Source organism: Neltuma alba, unplaced genomic scaffold (genome assembly GCF_004799145.2).
Source record: "Neltuma alba isolate B1F8T4 unplaced genomic scaffold, ASM479914v2 tig00010382_pilon, whole genome shotgun sequence".
Classification (NCBI taxonomy): Eukaryota; Viridiplantae; Streptophyta; class Magnoliopsida; order Fabales; family Fabaceae; genus Neltuma; species Neltuma alba.
The window spans coordinates 30,493-56,489 of record NW_021635286.1 but is presented as its reverse complement, the minus strand read 5'-3'; the positions used below and the strand labels follow the sequence as shown (position 1 = coordinate 56,489).

At 32.6% G+C, this 25,997-nt stretch overlaps 1 protein-coding gene across 1 annotated transcript; it reads left to right on the top strand.

Moving 5' to 3' along the window:
- The first annotated feature begins 7,420 nt into the window (after window positions 1–7,420).
- LOC114756291 (G-type lectin S-receptor-like serine/threonine-protein kinase At1g11300) lies at window positions 7,421–10,268 on the top strand. The gene is made up of 7 exons (XM_028945219.1): window positions 7,421–7,642; window positions 8,662–8,733; window positions 8,837–8,948; window positions 9,369–9,438; window positions 9,524–9,674; window positions 9,807–10,029; window positions 10,252–10,268. The coding sequence occupies exons 1-7, from the start codon at window positions 7,421–7,423 to the stop codon at window positions 10,266–10,268; spliced, it is 867 nt and encodes a 288-aa protein (XP_028801052.1).
- Window positions 10,269–25,997: the final 15,729 nt, after the last annotated feature.

Genomic DNA, 25,997 nt, shown 5'->3' with positions numbered 1-25,997 from the left:
AATATGAAATTTCAATGTAACTTAAGAGGAATAGAAAAATTATATTTAAAGAATAAATTTTTGGAAAAAAGTTGTTAAAATCAAATAATTTATTTTATTTCATAATTTTTACCCATGCATATTAATATTTAAAAATATTATTCAGTTTTTAGAATATTTATTATTATAAAAACGTATTATCTTACTTTAAAAATTTTTATTTTGAGGAAATTAAAAATTTTCTGAATTAAAATAATATTTTATATTGATCTGAATTCAGATACTAAAAAGTAAATTTAAAAAAAATTAAATCAATAGAAAATATTTTAATTTTATAATATAGATCTTATTATAACTAAAAAGTAAATTTAAAAAAATCAGTAATCAAATTTTTTGAAGTACCTTTTCATACCCTATTGTTTACAGACTCAACGAGTTGAGTTCAATAACTATCACTTTTGTAAATATCTAGAAATTTTTTCATTTGGACTTAACATTAATAATGTGATACGATTGTGATTTTTTTTCAAATGATGCTTAATATTTAAATATAAAGATATGAAGTATAGACGAACCAAATTTGATTTGGAAAAAAAAGTACAAAATGTTTATTTTTCATCTTAATGTTTCACCTTTTCAACTTTGCACAGATTTTCTTATCTTAAACTTCACCATATTCTCACTACTGTTTTCTAGGTTGAGTAACGACTACATAAAGCCTTTGCATTTGTAAAAGGTCACAATAAGTCATACTTACAATTTGTGAATAATATAATTATACAATTGTTATATTATATATTGACAAAACCAAAATAAAATACAGAAGCCATCATTTAAAAGTTAACATGAATAAAGGATTTGTTTTTCTTGCCTTACGTATCCTGAAGGGATTTTATTGTTGGTAGAAGATACTCTTGATAAAAATAAAATAAGGGCCCGTTTGATAGAAAGAATTGGTTGAAATGGAAAGGAATAAAATGGAATAGAAAATTTCTTAGTGATGGTATATTTGGTAAGCATTGGAATGGAAAATAGATTGACAGAAAATTTTATATTTGATTAGATGAAATTTTTTTGAAAAATTGTACAATTTTACCATGTTACCCTTAATAAAAGAATACAATATTATTAAATAAAATGGTTAGCATATTACAGTGCTTACAGGTTAGTGAGGTTTTTTGATTCCAGCTTGTTGAGATTAATTCCGTTAGAGTTGAAATATTTTTTCTGGTTTACAGATTAATCATGTGTTTGGAGAGGGTAATACTTGTGCAAATTCCCTAGCCAATTGAAGTGTTGCTGAGGGCGAGGAGTTTGTTCTTTTTGACCTGCCTCCTCAATGGATATGATTTTGTGGGTTTTGCTTTCCCACGGATGATAATGAAATAAAACGATATGCCCGCATTTTTTCCCCAAAAAAACTTTTTGATCTTATAGAATAATAATATTATTAAAAAATCAACAATTAAAAAATTAAATAAATAAAAATACATTATAATTTAAATAAATAATTAAACACGGATATTAAATATAAATAATAAAATCTATGGAATGATTAAAAACAATTAAATAAAAAATTAAATAAAAAATATATCTAATATATTAAATAAGATAAAAAAATAAATATTATACAAAATTGATTATACATCTTGATTTTGTTTTGCGGGAATTGTAATTATTTTCCAATTTCTGTTTATATTTTACCAAGGGAAAATTTCACTGTAGGACCGCAGAAGACAATTAATCTCAAAGAGCCCCCAAAACTTTCTGAAACCTCACTGCAGGACCAAGGGGCCAATCTGATATTAATTCCACAAACGAAATGACGCCACTGCCCCTAGTAGGAGGGAACAAGTGCGGGAAAATGCATTTGCAAGGGGAACTAGCTAATTTGCAGAATAAATACATATGTTCACACGTGGAATCAGTCCGTTCACATATGGACTGGTTCACCTGATGAATGCGTCCATGAGGGAACAAGTGCGGGAGAGCGCATTTGCAAGGGAAACTAGCTAATTTGCAGATGAAATACATATATTCACACGTGAAATCAGTCCGTTCACATGTGGACTGGTACACCTGATGCATGCATTCGTGAGGGAACAAGTGCGCAAGAGCGCATTTGCAAGGGGAACTAGCCAATTTGCAGAATAAATACATATATTCACATGTGGAATCAGTCCGTTCACATGTGGACTGGTTTACCTGATGCATGCATTCGTGAGGAAACAAGTGCGGGAGAGCGCATTTGCAAGGGGAACTAGCCAATTTGCAAAATAAATACATATATTCACACGTGGAATTAGTCCGTTCACATGTGGACTGGTTCACCTGATGCTAAGGGTAGTGGCGTCATTTCGTTTGTGGAGTTAATATCAGATTGGCCCCTTGGTCCTGCAGTGAGATTTCAGAAAGTTTTGGGGGCTCTTTGAGATTAATTGTCTTGTGCGGTCCTACAGTGAAATTTTCCCTTTTACCAATTGAGCAATTTTTTTATTGTAGACAAATTTATATAATATATTTTAAACTAATTCCCATTTTGTCATTAAATCGTAAGTGTTAGATATGATTAGTTTTGATGATGTCAAATAATAGAGCAAAAAGTTTGCATAAATTGTTTACCTCATATTTTGACTAACTATCATATTTAATATCCTATGTAGTTTCCTTAAGAAAAGAAAGGAGTTATTATGTTGAACTTTTGAGTTGTGGAGAATGATCAAGAGGAAGAAGAAGAGAGATTAAGAAAAGAACTTGCAAGACAAATAGAAATATCAAGATTCAAGTTCACAGATTTGATATTAAAGGTTGCGATGCTCAATCAGAAGTTTGAATGGCTCAATCGGAAGATAAAATGCACAAACTGAAAGTTATATAATCATATATCGAGTCACCCTTCATATAAACATGGAAAATAAGCTTCAGAGGTGATTTTCATTGGCATTTATCGATCACTTGATCGATCATCCACTTATCGATCAAGTTATCGATAAAACACATACTTTGTTATGCTCTGTTCTTCGTTCAACTCTGACATAGGTTCGGTATTTCTCTAATATCTCTTAAACCACAAATTCGTTTGAGGTGAAACTTGATTCATATGAAACTAGACTCAGAACACGGTTCATGGACACCAAAATCAGCTTCAAAGAGTTTCATATGAGGGAGATATATTGTTCGAAACATTGTAGTAAGGATTAACGCCTTGATTCAGACCTTCAGTCACTGTGATGAAGATAACTTTGTAATTACAACGAATTTTGGGGTGATTCTTATTGCATTAGAAAGTAGACTCAAAGAGCTTTCTGGGGATAGGTCATTTGAAAATTTGGAGTTGAATTGGAAGAGTTATGATCACTCAAAGTTGACCTTCATTTTGTTTGAATCAGAATTCGAATTTATTAAGCCAAAGACTAGAAGTTCTACATTGATTGATTAAGCTCTCGAGCAACATGCTACTCAAACATGTTATTGAGTAAAAGCACTAGAAGAATTGAGGAAATGAAAAGCCATTATCAGATGTTACTCGAGCCTGATCAAGCAACTACATACTCGATCACTTTATCGAGTTCCTAGTACTATCTCTTCAATTCTTTTCTTTTATCTTCATATGTATTATTGAGGTTTTATAACCTGTTGGATAAATGGTTTTTGGATAACGTTATGGATAAATGTATTTATCGATCACTTGATCGATAAACAAGGTTAACGTTATGAATAAATAGACATTTATCGATAACATGATCGATAAATAGATTATTGATGAGAAGACAGATAAATGGTAATGTGTTCTACTCATTCTATGCTTTGCTTTAGTCTCCATTTATCGATCATTCATTTATCGATATATGATCGAACATTGCTTCATAACTCTGCATACAGGTAATTATTTCAGTAGCTTATCGATCACCTGATCGATCAGCAAATTATTGATCACATGATCGATAATTAGCACATCGCTTTTAAACCATGATTCTTCGATCACAGGATCGATAATCTCATTATCGATAATATGATCGATCACCGCACTTTATGTTTATCTTGTTTTCACATAACGTGATTTGATTTTATAGGATTAAACCTCTTTATCGATCACTTGATCAATCATTCATTAATCGATCATCTATTCGATTAACCTACATAGTCTGTGTTTTTCACTAAACATATTTTCACTCATTATTTATCGATAAAGTTATCCATTATCCATTTATCGATAAAGTATTCGATCAACACACTTTGAAAATATATTTCTCTTATACTTAGCTTTATCGATAATATGATCGATCAAAATCATTGTACCAGTTCATTTCATAACAGCATTTCACGATGATTTCGAAATATTTTATCTTCTTATCTTTAAACTTTTCTCAGCTTTCCTTTTACACATAACTCTCTATTGAAAGGATATGAAGGCAAATGTAACTTGAAAAAGTTTATTCTTGTATAAATCATTTAAAGCTCACTGCATTCATGTTTCATCAATTATTGATCACATGTTCGATCATCATATGATCCATAATCTATTCGATAATTGTATATATCGGCTATATCTTTTCTTCATGTAATTAATCGATAATATGATCGATCAAAGGATTATCGATCAAGACATCGATCAAGTAAGTTCATCTTACTTTCTGAATATCTGAATATCTGATGATTGATTCCATGTTTTCCAACTTATTGTTTCTAAGATTATCATATACTTATCACTTGATTTGAGGAAGATTATTTCAGATAAAGAGCGATAACGAATTTATGATGTGAAGAATCGACTTTTGTCAGAAGCTTCCAACGGCTAGTTTCAACGGTCATATTCTTCAAGCCAAACGGGAAGAAAATGCTTAACAGTCAAGTACCCAACATTATCTATAAATAGAAGAGCATTCAAAACAAGAAAAGAAGAAGAGTCTGAGCTTACAACATCAAATGCTAAAATGCCAAATCAATATATTCTCATTTAGAGCTCCAAGAGAAAACTCTCTGTCTCTATACTTCATAGACTAAAACTTATGCATCTGTAAGATAGAGAGGAAAGTTTCCCAAACGTGCTTAAGTAATATCTATCACTTCTTTGAGAGAAGAAATATTCAATCTTCATTATCATTATTAGATTGTATCCTTACGGTGAGTAAAGGGGAGTATTTACCTCGGTGTGAAGTTGCTATTGAATAGACTGATTAGTCTAAGAATTGTAAGTGGCGTCACAAGTGCCTGGATCAAACTTATGGTTGTAGTGGTTCTCAAGTACCTATGTTAAACTTGAAGGAGATAGTAGATTGAAAATCTCAGGAGGAGCCTGGGGACTGGACGTAGGTCGGTGAGGACCGAACCAGGATAAATTACAGTTTGCATCTTCTCTTCCCTTACCTCTTTATATTTCCAGCTAAACCATTTTACTACTGTGATTATGCTTATGTCAATTCATTATTTTTATACTCAGAATTTCTTATGAATTTAATTATATTGCGAAAAGGTTTTTGATTTTTATTAACACCCAATTCACCCTCCTCTTGGGTGATCAGCCATTCTAACAGTAAGGTGCAATTATCATTTAAGATTCATGATTCAAAAATTTCCCTCTCCCATTCATGGTTGGAAAAACACTAGAAGATGAGGATTCATCAAACCAAACTTTCAGGAATAGCTAGCCAATATTAAAAAGACTTGTAAAAAAAATTTAAAAAAACCACAACTCTTTCTCATCTACACTCTGTCTGTCCCTATTTTTCACGTGTTGGATAGAGCATAAACAAAGCCATATAAACAAAATCAATTTAAAGATCAATTTCTAAAAGAGTAAGCAAATTCAAATTTTCTTACATCAAATTTGAATTTTTTTACATCGCATTCCAATTTGCTCAAAAAAACTTGCATTTTAAAGAATTTGATCATCACATGAGCAAATTCAAATGTTATCCAACAAATATGAATATAATTCCACCAAATTCAAATTTGGTCTACCAAATTCTTGTGTGTTGCTCCATCACGACAGATCCTTTCTGGTAAGCGTGGGTTGTCTGTGTCACTAACTCTCAAGAGATGGGACCCATAGAAGAAAATTATAAACAAAGTGGATCCTTCATTCACGGCGCTAGCAACTTGAAGATTCCAACACAAGGATGGTGTGCTTCGGCTGAGACATAAGCCTGTTCTCTATTATGAACATACAGATTTTATGATCATATATACATGGATCAGCCAACACAATTGTTCTTGTTTTCAATAGCTCTTCTCCAATCCGTACCAGGTAATTGTAAATCACAAGTGGAAATTAAGACTAGCAAATTCCTTTTGCAGGTGTAACTTCAACAAAGTTCACAGTGGTTGACAAATGCAGCTACACAGTGTGGCCAGGCATTGCTTCAAGTGGTGACAATAATCCATTATCAGCCACCAGTTTTGTTCTTAAAACTGGTGAGTCTAGGATCATCTCTGTGCCAACTTCAAGGAATGGCCGCTTTTGGGGTTGAACTCAGTGCGCACAAGACTTCACTGGAAACTTCTCGTGTCACCGGTGACTGTGGCTCCGAGAAGCTGGAATGCAAAGGCAGGTGGTGTAGAAATTTCTGTTGGCCAATCCCAAGGGCTTGATATTTATGACGTGAGCTTGGTAGATGGGTTCAATGTGCCTGTAGCGGTTGTTCCTCATAGTGGTTGTGGAGAATGCAAGAGCACATATTGTCTGGCAGATATGATCAGCCTATGCCCTTCAGAACTGAGGGTAATGAGCAAAGATGGAAAAGTGGTGGCGTGCAGGGGCCCTTGTGCGGCAGATCGCTCATCATCATTGCAAGCTTGTGTCAACAACCCTTCCAAGCCCTCCTCTTCTGTAGAACTATTCAAGAGCGTTTGCCAACGTGCCTATAGCTACCCGCAAGATGATCAGCTAAGCATGTTCACATGTAAAGGTGCAGATTATAATATCACCTTTTGTGAATCACCCTACACAAATTTGGACACTTCTGGCTCCTCATCATGCACGGAAACCATCACAACATCTCATTACATCAAGGATCCAAATACAATAAGCTCCAAAGGGGGTTTGTTCACACTAGGGTTCTTCAATCCAAAAATTCCACAAATCGCCATGTGGGAATTTGGTACATGTCCAATTCAACTATTGTATGGGCAGCAAACAGAAATCGACCATTAAGGGATACTTCAGGAATTGTTAAGGTATCTGAAGATGGCAATCTTATAGTATTAGATGGGCAAAACCAAACCATTTGGTCATCAAATGTATCAAATATTTCATCTACTACTAGTTTTCAGATTTTAGATTCTGGAAACCTTGTCCTAACTGATAACTTGACGAAAACCATATGGCAAAGTTTTGAGTATCCTTCAGATACATTGTTGCCAAGCATGAAAATTACAAGCAACGAAAGAACAGGGGAGAAACAAAAGTTAACAGCATGGAAGAATCAGTCTGATCAACAGCATGGAAAATCAGTCTGATCCATCCCTTGGCAATTTTTCTATGAGCCTAGAACAACTAAATTTTGCAGAACTGTTCATATGGAATGGAACTAGCCCCTCTTGGCGTAGTGGTCCACAGAATGGCCAAGGCCTTGCAACAGTCCTCAGGATGAGTTCCGAGTATGATAATGGTGCTGAAGAGATGGTTGTTAGCTTATCAAATGGGTCTGATATCAAAGAGATGGTTGTTTTGAATGCAAAAGGAAAGTTATTACATAAACAATGGGATGATAGAGGAGATGGCTAGAAACAAATATTGTTCAAAATTCAGATTGTCATGTCTATGGTATATGTGGGGAATTCAGAATTTGCAATTCAAAGAGCGCACCAATCTGCAGTTGTTTGAGTGGGTTTGAACCAAGAAATAATGAGGAATGGAATAGACAAAATTGGACAGGTGGTTGTGTTGGGAAATCAACTCTGTGATGTGAGAAAATGAAAAATGGGAGTTTCGATGGAAAGGAAGATACCTTTTTCCATCTGCAAAATGTTAAAGCACCAAACTTTGGAGAACAATCATCTCATTAAGAAGATGAATGTAGAATCCAGTGCTCGGAGAACTGCACTTGTAAAGCATATTCATATAATTCAGTGCTTGGCTGTATGACTTGGAAAGAAAATCTAATTGACATACAACAGTTCTCAGATGCAGGAATTGACCTATATATTCGTGCAGACTTTGGTATCTAAATTTTCTTTTAACTCTATTTTTTGGCATGAATTTCCTTAACTTTTTCTTTCATCACAGATAAGAAGAGACATAGGACATACATCATTATCATTGTTGTAGTAATAGGAACTATCATTATCGGTGTCAATTGTGCATGCTTCTTATGGAAATGGAAGGCAAAACATTCAGGTATTATTCCTTTTCATATCATCTTAGTTTCAAATCCTACCACATCTATTAGCTTTAACATGACATAGGCATTCAGGATTTAAATATATAAGGCATTTTCAAAAGCAATATTCATATGAGTAGATGTCTTTTGGATAGTTATGTTTCCACATTTTTCAAATGAAGCATTTCCATCTCTTTATCTCTGTAAATACATTAAATTCATATGACCAGCAGGAAAACGGAATAGCAAACAGACCTCATTAAAAAGGGATGGTGCAAATGTAGGCAAAACAAGCGGCAATATTATTGGAAAATTGTCACAAGTTAAATTCCAGGAGTTATTGGTCTATGATTTTGAAAAGGTTGCAATGGCTACAAACAACTTTCAATTCACCAATAAACTTGGGCAAGGCGATTTTGGTCCTGTCTACAAGGTATTTAATTTCATGAATTATTAGTCAGTTTAATTGGCAAAAAAAAATCCGTTTAATTCAAATTCATTATGTATAACAACTGTTTAATGGGATTTTCTTCAAGGGAACACTCCAAGATGGTCAGGATATAGCAGTTAAGAGATTATCTAGAGCATCTGGACAAGGACAAGAGGAATTCATGAATGAGATGATTGTCATTTCCAGGCTTCAACATCGTAATCTCATAAAACTTTTAGGTTGCTGTATTGAAGGAGAAGAAAAGATGTTGATCTATGAATACATGCCAAATAAAAGTTTGGATGCATTTAACTTTGGTTGGTTTTTCTGATCCCTTATGCTCTAGCTCTTTCTAGTCATATGCATAATTAAGGGAACAAGACAACATTTGTTTGTAATAGTCTTTCTTACAGATATTTGAGTTTTCTTTATGGTATGGACAAAACTTATATAACCCTCTCCTCTACTATTGTAGATCCAGAGAAAAAGCAAACTTCTAGACTAGGGAAAGCGCTTTGTCATTATTGAAGAAGTAGCTAGAGGAGTACTTTATCTTCATAGGGACTCTAGACTTATACATAGGGACCTAAAGGCAAGTAATATCTTGCTAGATGAGAACTTGATTCCAAAAATATCAGATTTTGGTATGGCTAGAATTTTCAAAAGAAGTGAAGATCAAGCTAACACAAGAAGAGTTGTTGGAACCTAGTAAGTTTTCCTTCCCTACCTAATATTATAGCAGCATACTAAGTAGTGAGTACTCTAACAATTATTTGTTTCACTTAAAATGTAGTGGCTATATGTCTCCAGAATATGCTATCAAAGGATTATTTTCAGAGAAATCAGATGTGTTTCGCTTTGGAGTTTTACTATTAGAGATTATAAGTGGAAGAAGAAACTCAAGCTTTTCTAATAATGAGCACTCTCCTAGCCTTCTGGGATTTGTAAGTCTCTACTTTTTATTAACTTCCTAAATACCTAATTAGAAAGTTCTATTATTAATTATTGATTTTACTCTTAGCTCTAAGGCTTCTAAAGGTAATAATTATATATGATTCTTTTGTTATGTGTTTTAGGCATGGAAATTATGGAATGAAGGAAACATTGTAAAGCTAATAGACCCAGAAACATCTAATCAAAACCAGGAGAAGGATATATTAGGGTGCATACACATAGGACTTCTATGTGTACAAGACCTTGCAATAGAGAGGCCAAGTATGAGCACTGTAGTTTCTATGCTTAACAGTGAGATTGTCAATCTTCCTCCTCCAAGGCAACCTGCGTTCATCCAATGGCAGAGTATATTGAATCAATTGACCCCAGAAGAGAATCAAAGATTATTTTCTAACAACGAAGTTAGTATTAGTGACATACACGGCAGATAGCAACATTACCAATCTATGAGTAAAATAACATAGTTTTGATAAATAACTTCCCAGTTGTTATAATCTTGGTGGTGTGATATATCTAGTGCGATGCATGTGCTTTCCCTATCTTTTGTGTTCAATTTCTGTTTTTCAGATAAGGATTCCATCTGAAATCATGGTACGAATTGTAACATTTAGCAATTTTAAATCCATTCAGGTTTTACTCAGAAGTTTCTCTAACATTATCTCAATAATGAAACAGAACTGGTCAACCACATCCAGTCCCGCAATTGTGAGATGAGTGCTCAATTTATTGTTCCCTTAAAATCAGTTACTTAAAATTACTCATAAAAGTCCTACCAAACTTCATAATTTCAGAGCAAGCTCCACCAGAGTTTACTCCAGTTCTAGTTCTTTTCTGCTGTTTTTGGGGAAGGATTTTAATTGAAAGCATGCTGTGAATTGTAATATTAATGATTTGAAACTCGTAAGGTTACCAAAAGAAATAAAAGATATATTCCTCAACGGATGTTTCCCCAAGAAAACTAATGTTGCAGTTGTAGATGATCATATTATACTTATGATCCTTATGCTATGCATGATTGTTTTAGATTATTACAATAATGAAATATCAAAATCTTGAGGGGGAGTGTGACAAGTTGGGCATGATTAACATCTATACTCCAACTTGAGGGGGAGTGTAGAGATATGATATGATATTATGTAAATATTATGTAATTATGATTAGGATTTGATATGATATGATATTATCATAATGAGCCATTAATGCAAAGGCTCCCCTCACTTGTATATATATATGCATATTTTGATCAATGAAATACAAGGAATTATTTTCCATATTGTTCTCCACTCAACAATACTTATAATAAGAACCAGAGGAGGTAATAAATTTCTTAACTTTTTCTCTCTTCATGCTTCAAAAGCTATAAGTCATAAGCCGTAAGTCATAAGTAGTTAATTTTTACTTATAGCTTATTGTAGCTTTTCATACAAAAGTCAGATTGCTCAATCGCCCACCCAAACACTACACATTCTTTAAATGGGCTTATGCTTGAAAAAAAGCAGCTTATTGCCCTCCAAATGCTGAGGCAAACAGGCTCATATTCAATCATTATTGTATAGTCGTCCCCAAGACCTTAAGAAAATTTCGGGTTTTTTCGACCAAACACCTCAAAATTATCTTTGTTTTCCTTATGGCAACGCTCTTGTTCATGGTAAAGGGGCATACCTTTATAAGCTGGAATATCATTAAGAACTCCAAACTTCCATCAAAGAATTCTCTTCTCCTCTGTTCTCAATTTCAGACGAAAATAGACCTTTTTGTAGTAGTGAAAAGCCAATGCCAGAGCACTATTGTACCACCTAACTCTAGAGACTTAATATTAGTGTTGTTTACTAACATAGAACCACTTTTTAAATTATAAAATGCCCAAAAATCTAAACGGTTTAAAACTTTTCTTTAAAACATCTTAGGGTACTTTTCAAGAATGAGATTTTTCAAAAAACATTGTAAGTCCAAATCTTGTTTTGAAACCAAGTTAGTGGTTCAATTTCTATAGTAAATTCCTGATTAAATTCTATGACATATTACAAAACCCAGGTTCAAATTAAACTTCATTTGAACCAGTACTCACTCTATATAACTATTCTATAACCATATTTAACCTGTTACGATCTACAATGTTTAATGCATTCGCTACCCTGATTTCCAACCCGCTTAATTGAACATCCATAATCATAATTATAATAAAAGTTAAGAACTAATATCATACACTTATATAGAGGCCATCTTCAATGATGGCACTTACCTGTATACCGGTTGTCTTCACCCACACATTTATGCTAAATACAAGTATCTAACATAAGCCCAAAAGATATATATACAACTTCCATGTATAATAAAGTTATCTAGAGAATGTCCTCACTCTTGCTTCATTTAGTAACCTTTCACTTTATAAGTTTCACATTTCTTCTTCTTTTGGCTCCCATAGGCCGAACTCCACACACACACATTTATGAAACTTCATAACCATTGCTTCTAAACTTGAACACTTTAATCTTAAATCAATTCTTATCATTTAAACTCTTACAATTATTTGCACACCGGATCACTTTCAACGACTCTAAATCTATTAACTCTCTAATCTTTTAGCCACCTATCTAAGTTATCCTTATAAAAAGCAATTAAAACTCCCTTAAGCCAATAAATCGAGCTTCAAAATTCTATCCAACAACATTAGGTATCTTATTATAATTTCACTTGTGTTCATATCTCCATCCTAAACTTTTTTTCCCCCCTCCCTTTTTGATGAACACCATCCTAAACTTCAATTCCAACTAAAAGTTACTAACTTTTAATTCAATATCAATCCATAAAATTTTCAGCTCAAGAAGAGTGTTTAATCATCATTCTAAATTCTTCAACTAAGATCTATATAGTTAAGTCACTCATTTATTCTAAGTGGCCTCAAACAGTAAGACTTACAGTTTCCGCAAGTTCCAGCTTTTATAGTTTTTTTTTTTTTTAATAATTACATGATGGGGTCATGAATTCACTCAATACTTAATTCTCCCTATTCAACTAGATTACAATATTCTTTTAGTCTTAAAGTTCTTAAATTACATCCTGTTAAAAACAGGACAGCAACTTCCAAGCACCTTAAACTTCAATTTTCGAACTCACCATGCCTTTCTAACATTAAACTAACAATAACAATCTTATCATTCAATTTCCCTTGTTTTTAATCCAATTTAACACCTTACCAAAATCAAACAATCCCAACTTCACAACATTAATTTAATCATCACTTACTTGTATGTCCCTAAACAAATTTTACGATCTAAAATAACTTCTTGACAATCTAATACCAACATTGCACTACAAAGTAGGTCTTATATTAAGGCATATTAAGGACCAGAGGGAGTACATACATAAAGTTTTGCTCTTTCTAATTACATGAACCGAAACCACACACACAAATATATAGCTATGTATGTATGTTCTTATATCATTTAAACACCAATAATTTCCGCTTCCAAAAGTCCTATTACAATCCACACTCATTACATTACTTATATCCATATGTATACTCTATTTTGCCTCTTCCTTTCTATTCTTTCCCAACTCCTTTATACTTTAAAACACCTAAGCTTTTGTTCTTATCCAAACTTGAAACCATATTGCCCTTAGAACAGCAACCTAATTTAATTCTAATCTTAACCGTATTATTAATCATAAAACTGAATATATGTATCGCCTCATTTCTCTCCAATCTTGTTAGAACCCGACACCCCAACACGAGAAAAACACGGGCCCCCTTTCGACAGTCTTGAAACAGAGAGAATCAAACACATGCAACAGCAAATAATACACCAACAAGCTTCACTCTACGCTCTCCCATTCCTTACGCAAAAATAGACAGCATGTTCACCCACGAAGACCGGTTTTTCTTCGATATTTTCCTAAACAAACAGCACCCAACGAAGATGAAGGAGGAATTGAGGGACTCACCTTGACCGGATATCACAATTGCATGCAAGATCCTCATTCTTTGTTGGCCATCCTTCGCCGTAGGTCTTCCTCTGGTTTTCTCGCGGTTCTCTCTCAACTCTCTCTGGTCACAGGTGAAGAATGAGGAGGGCAGAGGTGACTCATCGAACAGTGGGAAGAGAGGGCAGCACGTGTGACATTTGTGGGCAACATTTCTGGAATATTTTGCCTCAAGGTTCCAAAAAGGGATCAGAGATTAAACCGATTTTTTTATTTTTAATATAAGAACTAATTGATTGAGTAATTTAAATAGATTAAAAAAATTAGTTAAGTTAAATTTTGTTTGGTTCAGTAGAGGGGAGTTAATTAAAAGAAGAGAAGAAGAGGGAAGGGAGGTGATGGGTTTTGTTTGGTTAGAGGGGAGAGGAGGTGAAGAGAGATTTCTTGTTTGGTCTATAAGAGGAGAGGAGGAAAGGTAATTATAAATTGACAAATATATCCTTATCTCTATATTTAGACTACTTTATTCTTTTATTACAATATTTATATCAAAATTATTATTTCTTAATTTATCAATTTCAAAAAACAAATTACCTCACTTACATGTGATAAAAAAATTATGATAAAACTAAAAAAATTAGAAAATATGATAAAAAGTTTAACATTTTATCTCATTAATTTTATAATTATAATACACACGCATGTGTATTAATATATATGATATTTATATATTATATAATTATAATACACACACGTTATGATATGTATATATTAATATATATATATATATATGCATATGTGTAGCCTATCTGAGATTAATATATATGTATGTTTGCAGTCCATCTGAGATTATAATACACACGCTATAATATATAATTATAATACGCACACGTTATGATATGTATATATTAATATATATGATATGTATATATTATATAATTATAATATACCACCCTCTATTAATATATACTTGTCATATTATATTACAAAAAAAAATTACTACCACGATAGAAATATTATATTATCATTGTCAAATATCATTAGTGGTTAAAAAGAGAAAGAAGTGAGAAAAGGGGTTCTAATAAGAGGGACAAACTTAGAATATTGAAAAGCTAGTATGGATAGTTTAGTCAATATTAGACATAATATTTCTCTCCCTTCCAAAAAAATCTCAAATTTGGAGGGAAGCAGAAAGAAGGGAGGGGAGCACTAAGGGCCTGTTTGGTTTGAGGGGAGGGTGGGAGAGGTTTTATCCTTACCTTCTTTTGTTTGATTAAAAAGGAAGGGAGAGATGGATATTTAATGATTCCTTATTTGGTTCAAGAGGGGGAGGAGAGGGATAGTAATAATCCATTTACTATTTTATCCTTACATTTTAGTTTATATTTTTTATCGATATATTATATAAGTTAATTTACATCTTAATTTAAATCATATAATTTAATAAAAATTTAGTCTTATCATATTAATATGTGCATTAAAAAATTGGTACAGTATTTTTTTAATTCTAATTAATATAATAATATATTTAAAATAATCAAATTAACAAATTTTATACGCTCTAAAAAAGTTGAAATTTTATTCTCTTTAGGCCATGCTTTTTTTTCAGCTTTAAAATATATTTAATAAATAATATATTTATAAAAAAAATTAATTCTATAATATTATAATTTTTTATTTAAATAATTTTTTTATTTTTATAATAATTTATATTAATTTTTATTATAATATATTTTTTAATTATAATAATTTATATTTTTTAATTTTTATTTAGGATAATATTATTTTTTATTTAAAATAAATATTATAATAATATATTTTATTGGTGGTAGTAGAATATCAAAAAAATCATAACGATATAATCGTCCAAAAATTTAGCTCTCCTCTAAAAACTTTCCAATTTGTGGGGAGCTAAAATTGGGGCAGGGAGGGGAGGGAACATTTTGACTTTCCTCTCCTCCAAAATTTTTTACCAAATGAAGGGAGGGGTTCATTTTCCCTCCTCTCCCCTACCCTCCCCTCCAACCAAACACACCTTAAAAGACAAATTTCTTTTCTCCCCTCCCTTCTATTTTTCCCAACCAAACACACTTATCCCCTCCCCTCCCCTTAACAACCCTTCAACCAAACAGAGCCTTAATTATTTATAATAAATAAGTATTATCTTTTCTAAAATATCCTTACTAATTAAATATATTTGACCAGAACTACTATTATTACAAGAACTGTCTTAAAAAAATGAATAAATATGAGAGACTAAGTAGATTAGGGTCTTATAGTTAGAACTAAAATAAAAATCAAACAAGCTCTTATATTAAAGACAGGAGGTAGTATAATTTAATTAAATCATATCAAGTAACTCACAATTCTATTTAGGTTTTTTTCCACAGCAACCTCTCTCCATTTCTGTGCTTCAAATCAACATGGAGAGCATAATCCTTGACTCAGATTCTATTTCTCTTGAAGGTGAATTTTACAGCAATATATAACATGAGTAGAGAAACTAACTTTCTTACAAGAATCGTTGTCATGTTCACTATTTGATGCTTCCCCTGGCTACTGCGAACAGGCCTTCTGAACAAATCTAGAAAACCCAATTCCACAAACTCCACACTTTTAGTTACCTCTTTATATGAAATACAACCATCTTTCTCAAAGATGGCTTTTGTTAGAATAGTAGTTTCACCCTAAGAAAGGGTGAATTGGGCGACATTAAAACAATATATAACTTAATATTATTAAAATAACAGGGTGATTGAGAGTAAGAAAGATTTCAAAGAAGGAGTAGTTGAAGAGAAAGAAGACACGTGCAATTTATACTGGTTCAGTCAAACTATCTGACCTACATTCAGTCTCTCACCTCTGAGAATTCCACTACATTCTTCAAGATTCAAAAGGCTATTACCTTTTAATCGCTTTTCCATACTTTCCGTAAGATATAATCCACTCAAGATTCTCATAATCTTAAGTTTCTCACATGAGTATAATAAAGGCTTTTATAAACTCTCTTATATCGTATGAATGCTAATCATTGAAGCTTAGATAATTCAGAATAACAAAGTAATGAATGACCAAAATAAATGCAGCAAAGTAATGCTCCAATGAATACTAGATCTATTTATGGTTGATCTTTTCTAAGTATCCGTTAGACTCAAAACATTGTATCCTTTGGAAAGGACACTCAATGGGAGGGTAGCTTGTAACAGTTGTATAGCATTTAATACTTTTGATATAAAGTGGCTAACCAATGCCAATTTTCCGTTGATCCTTTAATCCTGCGATAATCTTACTCAAAACATGTCATTAGTGGTTTATCAAGTCATTAACATTGAAGAATAACCATAACTTTGAATTAAAACATAAGGTCTTTGATTTTTATCTGAGATTAAGCTAGTCAAATTGAACATCCTTACTCGACAAAGTTTTCGTGTAGAAGAGGAATCAAGAATGTTCTTGAGAAAGGTTAGAAGAAAACTTTTCCCAAGTTAAAAGCTGAAGGATTAAAACTCTAGCATTGAAGCAAGAAAGCGATAACTCGATAAGTTTATTGAAGCCTTTGTAAATCTTATTTCAAGAATAAGAGTTTTGAAACGTAGTTCTCAAAAAGTTTATTGATAACTAAGAAAGTATTGAGACCAAAACTCAAGTAAATTCTCGAGAAACAGGTTATTCGAAAATATTATCGTGAAATGTCAAAAATCCTTATTGTACAATAAAAGTCAAATATAGCTCTAGAAAAATTTATCAAGTTAAAATGTTGGATAGAAAGAGATAGAATTGTAAAACTCAAGTTGAAGATCTAGTAATCAGATATTTGATTACTTTTTTGTGAAAGTGAGCTAGAAAGCAAATTCTTTTTAAATGACAACTCGATAAGTTTCTTGACAAGTTGTAAACTTGAGTATATATTCGAGTTTAAAAGAGTTAAAATAACTTTTTGCACAAAACAGCTAAGATACTTGAGAAAATAATGGAAAAGATACAAACTCCAGAATTTGTTCAATAAATTGAGTAAAGACAAATAATCTTTTAAGAAGAACTTCTTTTAAAGTCAAAGGCCAAAACTCTAGTTTGAACTCGAGTAGGGAAGAGTTCAATAATTTTGTTAAAATCTATTGGTTGAAAGACTTCAACTTTACTTCATACACTTCAAAACTAGAGAATGTTATTGAGAAAACTTGTGACCAATAACCTTATCGAGAAACTTCTTTAGAAATCTTTTTCAGCAAAACTTGATAATATTATTGAGAGAAACTATAACTTATCTACAAGCATTTTAGCTAGAACTCAAGCACTAGTTTTGTAGAGATCCTAAGAGCTAAAATACATTTGTCATCATCAAAACTTAATACTAATTAGCTTTATTGTCCCATTCAACCATGAGTCTTCTACTTCTCATATAAGCATCCAGTGAGAAATCCATTTCATCTGAAAATTAAAAAAATAGCTTTTCTCTTATAGGCTTAACTCCAAGATTTCATTAGTAAAGATGAATTAAGCTGCGGGGGCCATTTGTTAAAACAAAAAAAAGTTGCAAAGGCTATGCAAAAATGTCTACGCCCGCCACAATTCAAAGAACTTGTTACTCTTCTACTATATTTTTAAGATTTCATTAGGCAAATTACATAGGTATAAGCCATACATGCAAATATAATAAATTTTTAATGATTGATAAATAATCACAAAAAAGTAAAAATTCCCCAAAAAGTTAAGTGAGAAAGGCAAATAAAATTTACCAAACCCCGTTTTTATTTAGAGGCATGAGATAGCATCGAAAATTCAAATTTATAGTGGCATTCACCACTACAAAAAAGGCTTTAGGCGATGCTTATTCATAGCGATTATGGGGGGGAAAAAACACCATAAAAAAAGCAATGGTAATTTTGTAAAATTTTTGGTGGTTGATGTAACCTTTCACATCAGTTTTTGAAAAAACCACCATTAAAAATGAAAGAAACCCTTCAACTTGGTAATTACTTTCATGGCATTTGTCTAAACAAACGTCATGGAAAGTTCTTTTTGCAATAGTTTTATATAAAATTGTTATAGGAAGTCTTTCAGGATTTTAAAATCCCTAACATCTGTGATAGATTTTCATTTTTCACAGTGGTAGTTCATGGTCCTCCACTTTCTTCCCCTCTCAATTTCTTTCTCCTCCTACCTTTGCCAATGTAACCCTTAATTTCATTGTCTCTACCATGTTCCTCATCGCTATCATCAAGATATTCATTTTTTTACTCTAGTTCCTAGTGCAACCATCATCTATAATATCCTCATCTATTTCTCTCTATCTTTATCCTCAAGGGATGTTGTCTGACTCTTATTCTTTCTAACTTTTCTTATCTCTTGACCATTCATTCTTATAGTCATACACTGGTCATCATAAATTGACCACATTACATGGTAGGCATATATCATTTAAACACCTCTGCTATGTGGCATTCCAGTCAAGCACCACCTAATATCAATCACTTGAGGCTTAAGTTGTTATTTTGCTTCTTTATTAGGATACAAACTCATACCTTTGCCTAGCTTACTGTACTCTCAACCCTTACTTTCTGGGGGAGTCTTTTGACTTTGACTCATACCCTAGTCAAGCTCTCTCAGATTAATTATTCCTCTCCTGAGGGGGAGTCTCTTAGCAGTGGCTACTTATCTTTCAGGTTACTCTCTCACTGTCATTCCTTACTTCTCCTTTATGCTCATTTTCCCTAAAGAAATCACCTCAAACTCTTAACCTTAGTTGGACCAATCCTAGTAATCCGTTACTTTCTTAGGTAGAGTTTTTCTTATATTGGGCTTTGCTTAAATGAGTGCTAAGTCTAAACCATTGCTAGAACCTTTTCTAAAACCTTTGCTCTGTCTAAACATTTGCCAGAACTAGGCTCTGATATCAAAATGAAACATTCTTCCATTTACTCCCTTTAGTAGGCATCCAAAAGTGCTACAGTTTAAACTAATCGTGAAATAAGCCCGTCGATTGAAAATTTAAAATTTGTTTTTCGGATTACTATTCATTGGTAAATTTCATATTTTTTGTCTAACTTTAAAAGTTCATAACTAATTATAAAAAAAATCATATAAAGAAGATCTAAGTCTCCATTCAAAGCTCTTTCAATTATCTACAGGAGAAAAATATCCCTTTTCTTCTATTCTCATTCATTACTTTAGTAAGTGCTCAGTGATATGATCTTGAAAGGAAATTAAAAAAAAGAAGTAGAGAGAAAGAAAAGAGTTGAGTTGTATTGAAAAGAAAGAATAAAAATCAATAATGTGTAAAACTCATGTACGCATATAAAAAATGAGGAAAAAAGGGCTAGAAATATATAGAAAAAGAAAGAAAGAAAGAATAAGAGTTTGCTTTCACTGAGTTTAGTACCCCCTTCGTTCTTCACGTTTTCCACTGGGATAATTAGCATTAGTTAAAGTATTCCTCCATTTATCAATTCCATTCCATTATCTCACCTTACTCATCATAAAGCTTGAGAAGTCCTTTTGATTTGTGTATGCAATGTGATAATATAGTGGAGATTGAGGTGATAAAGAAGCTTATGGTAAATGAGTTGCAATAATTGGAATTGAGTGAAACACAAGCCTTTAAATGCCATAAGAGAAGAGTGAAAATACTTGACTGATGAGGGACATTCTATTGTGATTTATCTTTACCAAGTTATTTGATTTGCTACTTGTATTTTTGGAAAGTGGAAAAGATTTCTATGACAATCTAATTCTTGAAAGTTTGAATTGTTTCCAACATTGTAACGTTTGCTTTAAGATCTTGCTTCTATAATTTCTTTGGTTGTTTTGCAATTTAAAATCCAGAGGACATTGAATTTGGACAGCAAAGGAAGAGGAAATGTATTACCTGTATTATATATTCTCTTTCTTTTTTCCTTTTAGTTTTGAGTTTTGTCGTTTATGTAATTTTGAATTTTGAATTTGTTGCTATGCTGAAACTGATTGTCTCCATATGTGGCTAATTTTTTTATGCAACATAAAGGAAGTATGAACATGTTAGTGGATTGAACAATGTTATCACTGATTGGTTTTAATTAATGTTAATTTGGGTACTTAATCTTGTTTTGCTATGTTCATTTCATAATTGGTCACCATTAAATGTGAATTTGAGCTTTAAAATTTTTCTTGACAAAGGGAATTTTAATTGGACTCTAAGATTAAATAATACAAGATTAGATTACGATCTAATTTGCAATTAAGATAGACATATAGCTAATTACCTCATATAATTAGACTATGAGTTAGAATTTAGTCTTTGGAGTAATTATTAAACATAACATAATTAACTTGAGAGAAAAGAGTGTTATAAGTGGACCCTCAGATACTTGTAGCTATTTATACTTTACATTACCAAAATAAACATCAAAGCTCACTAATTAAGTGAAAACAAAGTATATGAAATTAGTGGCATATTGGTGACTCCAGATTGTTCTTTCTTATATTTGTGCTTGTAATTAGTTTCATAAATTCTTTCCTTTTATTTGATTTTGATTTCAATTCACTCAATTTAAATTCAATTTTATTTGTTCAACTTAAATGAAAAGAAAAAAATTTATGCCTGATTACCGATTAACTTGATTCTTTATGAGATCGATCTTGATATGCTATTGCCTATTCTTGTGACCTATACACTTGTTGTACTTATCCCATCAAGTTTTTTGGGCTCCTCATCATACACAGAAACCATCACATCATCTCACTACATCAAGGTTCCAGACAGATTTAGCTCCAAAGGGTTTTGTTCACACTATAGGGTTCTTGAATCCTGAAAATTCTACAAATAGCTATGTGTGGCTTTAATGGAATTTAAAGCCTATTTATGTATTATCCAGGGAAAGTCAAAGTCAAATGTCTAAAGGTTGACTTTTGACTTAAGAAAAATTAGAGGAATTTCCTGTGATGAATAAATAGTATTGGTACCCGAAGATAGATTCTCGAAGTTGTGGACCGGTAGAAAGAATTCGATCAAAATCACTCCGAAATAAATATTATTAATTATTTTAATTATTTTAATGGAAGATTAAGGGAAGAGCATCACTCTCTCTTTGGACATGTTATATAATGCCATGTGGATTTATTTGAGGAGAGGAAATGGTGTTATAACTTGTCCCAGTGGTCCCGAGAAAGTCAAGACCCTAAAGAGTACCCTATACGGTGCAGAATGGGAAGATAGGTGGAGGAATACCTAAAGTTGTATTTTGCACAAAATTTATATTAATTTCCTCCTTATGTTAATGCCTTAATGATGAAGGAAAATGGAAGAGACAAGTGTACGGTTAGATGGAAAAAGAAGGTATTACGTGTACGGTCGGATGCAAGACACGTGTACGGTCAGATTAAAAGCATGTGGATTGATGATGTAAGCATGATGTCATCATGATGAGGTAAGCATGATGTCATAGGACACTTGTCACCATAAGATTAAAAGAGAAAATGGACGGTCCAGATCAGGCCACGTATTTTTAAGATCAACAGCCCAGATTCAGTCTCGTTTTCTATAAATACCCCCTCCCCACCCCTCATTTCGTCCAAGCTCATGGAAACCTTGGGAAGCTCTGGAAAAATGATTTCTAGAGACAGAAAGAAGAGGGAGAAAGAAAGGCCAAGTGGTTCCATGTAAGATCAAGCTCTAAACCCTCATTTCGTCCAAGCTCATGGAAACCTTGGGAAGCTCTGGAAAAATGATTTCTAGAGAGAGAAAGAAGAGGGAGAAAGAAAGGCCAAGTGGTTCCATGTAAGATCAAGCTCTAAAACAAGGTATATTCATGGTTTTTGATGTAGTTTTCACTACTCTTGTTGTTGTTGAGCTTGGTTATGGATTTTAATGATTTTTGGTGGAACCCTTGGGGGAGGTGCTGCACGAAATTGTTAAGTGTGAGGGGAGATGAAATTAATGTTAGATTAATGTTCAACAGCTTGAAAGGAACACGAATCAAGTGGTTTTATGCTGAAATTGGTTGAATTTCATTATTATGTAACTTGAGAAAATGTTTCGGCTAGACCTAGTTCTTGTGCTTAGGATGTGATTTTGATGATTTTGATGCTTCCAATGTTTTTAAAATGAAAAATTATGTAGGGATAAGATGAAAGAATGAAGTTGGAAGCATTGGAATCAAAATTAGAAATTAAGTGGCAGATTTCGGTTTTGGCCTAAGACCAGGGGAAGGAGCTAGATTTTGATGAATCTAAGCTCATATTTGGATTCCTTGGGTAAAATTGTGTAGGATTGGCCTAAGGGAACAATTTTTACAAAGCTAGAACACTACATTATAAATTAAGGAAAAAGGGATTAAGTTTAAGGACATAAGTCTTCCATGTTATGTAATTCTTGGTCCTAATGAGTAATGTGACCCTTATGGCTGTGATTAGGACCTTGATGCATTCAAGAGAAGGTTTTGATGTGGTTGAGCAAGCAACCTTGATAGTTGGCAAGCTTAGGGAGCAAGTTGAAGAACAAGAGAAAACTTATGGTGTAAGGTAGCAAACTTTACCCTATTCTTATGTGTTTGGTATTTGCTTGCATGTATGACATGTTCTGTGTTTATATGGTTTTATGAACTCATGCATTGTGATTGTGAATATGTTTGAAATGTTTCATAGACCTATGTGTTTTATGGTTAATGCATGATGATTTCAAAATAGGTTACTATGTTATAGAAATGTGAAGTTGCAAGCATGTTATGAATGCCAAGCTTGCCATGTATGTTTAGGTGGTTATTGTTTGCTACTAAGATTCTCCCGAATCTCACCCTCCCTTAACCAACTATAGTAGGTCAAATGATAAAGAGAAGGCATGCATGAAGAAGGGCAAGAAGATGGAAGCAAAGAAAGTGGAGAATTTACATGCGATTCAATGCAATGATTGACATCGCTAATTATGTAATTAATTGTGGATATGTCAAGTATGAAATGTGATGTAATGTTTGATGTATAATGTAATGGCATGCAACTCAAATAGGCATGGAAATAGGCCAGGCCAGGCCAGGCCAGGCTTTAGTGAAATAGGCCTGAGACTGTAATGATAATCTAAAACCTGAGCCTGGATGTAGGCTTTTTTTAGTTCAAGCTTGAGCCTTTCAAAGGCCTGATCAAGCCTCAAGCCTTTTTAAAGGCCTACTTGCGATGTAGGCCTCTAGAAAAACCTCATATTGTAGGCCTTAAAGTCCATAAGTAGGCTTTGAGCATACTAAAACCAACATGTCTGTAGGCTTTTGTAAGGCTTTAAAGCCTATATATTTACAAATTGTATGTTTTAAATGGGCTTAAAGCCTGCTTAAAATCTATGTATAATTAAAATAAAATATGATTTTTGCTACAAACAAATAATACTATTAGAATTTAACATAGATAATACAATATATCAAAATATTATAAAATAGTAGCATGAGCATGAAACGAAATTGCATAACACAATAATAGCAATATTAAGATCTCATCTAGTGCTTAAAACCTACACATAGTTAAAATAAAACCTAATTTCTACTATAAAAAATCATCCCACTGGAATTCAATACTAATAACACAATGTATCAAAATATTATAAGATAACAGTATGACCATGAAATGAAAATTAAACAAATAACATCAACATCAAGGTCTCAGTATAATATCCTCTTGTTCAGATGGTTCCTGCATAATAAATAAATTAATTTAAATTAAAAAGTTAGTACAACACAAAATCCAACTAACATGATATAAATATACAAATAAATTATGTAACATTATATTCATACCTTTAATTTTCTTTTCAACCCATATTTGTGACGAAGCCAGTCCCCTCCACATAAAAGAGTTTCAATAGATTCTTCATTCAATCTAGCACGATATTCATCAATCACTCTTCCCCCAGCATTAAATGCGGACTCTGATGCCACAGTTGAGATAGGGATAGCTAATATATCAGATGCCATCCTAGATAAAACTTTAAATTTTGTACTATTGTTTTTGCACCACTCTAAGGCACAAAATGATGAAGAATCAGAAGAAGGAATGTAAGGATCATCAGCAAGATAAGTTTCCAACTCTGATTTTGTAGGAGGAACTGAATGCCTTTGACGAATCATGTTCAACATTCGTTGCATTCCTTTATCTTTTTGTTGTACAGTAGCATCTGTTAAGGCAGTGCCATCAATATTCACTTCACCAGATGTAGAAGATGACTCTTCTCTACACAATTCTATATACTCAAGATATAATTCCTCTAATGCCTTTTTTACTTTTTCCACATTCGTGTAGCCTCACTTTCTGGTTTATATATTAGGGGGAAACTTATTTCAATAGCATCAAATTTGATTCTTGGGTCTAAAATACTTGCAATAGCCATCAACAAATTGCATTCACCCCAATACTTATCAAATTTTTCTTTCATAGGTATTGCCATCTCATTCATGAATAAGTCAAGAGACCCTATGAACTTCAGCAAGATAAAAATTAGCAGTGGGGTATTCACTACCTGAAATGACATGAGTGGCATCATTGAAAACTTCTAAAAGGTGACAAACCTTCTCAATCTTTTCCCAATGCTCAGGATCCGGTGCATAAGTATAATGAGGCTCTTTTTCATTGTAGGATGAAAAGGCATGCTTAAATTTTATTACTGTTGTCAACATCAAGAATGTAGAGTTCCATCTTGTAGGACAATCAAGAATGAGTTTTCTTTCTTTCAAACCCTTTAACTCTACAACTTCACAAAAAGATTTCAACCTTGCATCTGAAGCATTTATAAATTTGACACTTTCACGAACTTTATAAATGATATCTTTAATGGTATTCAGGCCATCTTGGACCAACAAATTTAAAATATGTGCACAACACCTAACATGAAATAGTTGTCCATTCAAAACTAACTTATTGCTCAGCGACAAATTTTCTTTCAAATTTCTCAAGCAAGAATCATTATAGCTGGCATTATCAACAGAAACAGAGAATATTTTATTCTCAATACCCCATGACCTTAAACATTTAAAAATTGCATTTGCTATATCTACTCCTCGTCTTGGAGCAAGCACTTTGATAAAACTCAAAACTCTCTTTTGAAGATTCCACATAGCATCAACAAAGTGACCAGTAACAACCATGTATTCTGCTACTTGGTGACTTGACTTCCACATGTCTGTTGTAATGCTAACCTTGCTCACATTCTTCAATATATTTTTCAAAGTATTCTTTTTAGCCTCATACAATTTGAGACAATCACTTCGTGTTGTCTTACGGTTGACTTTTCTAAACTCTGGATTTGCATATTCAAAGGCCCAAATCAAAACTTAATCTTCTGCCATACTAAAAAGGCGTTCATGTACCATGACAGCTATAGCAAAGATTTCTCTCATCTTTTCATTGGAGTATTTACTACCAGGAATAATAAAAGGATT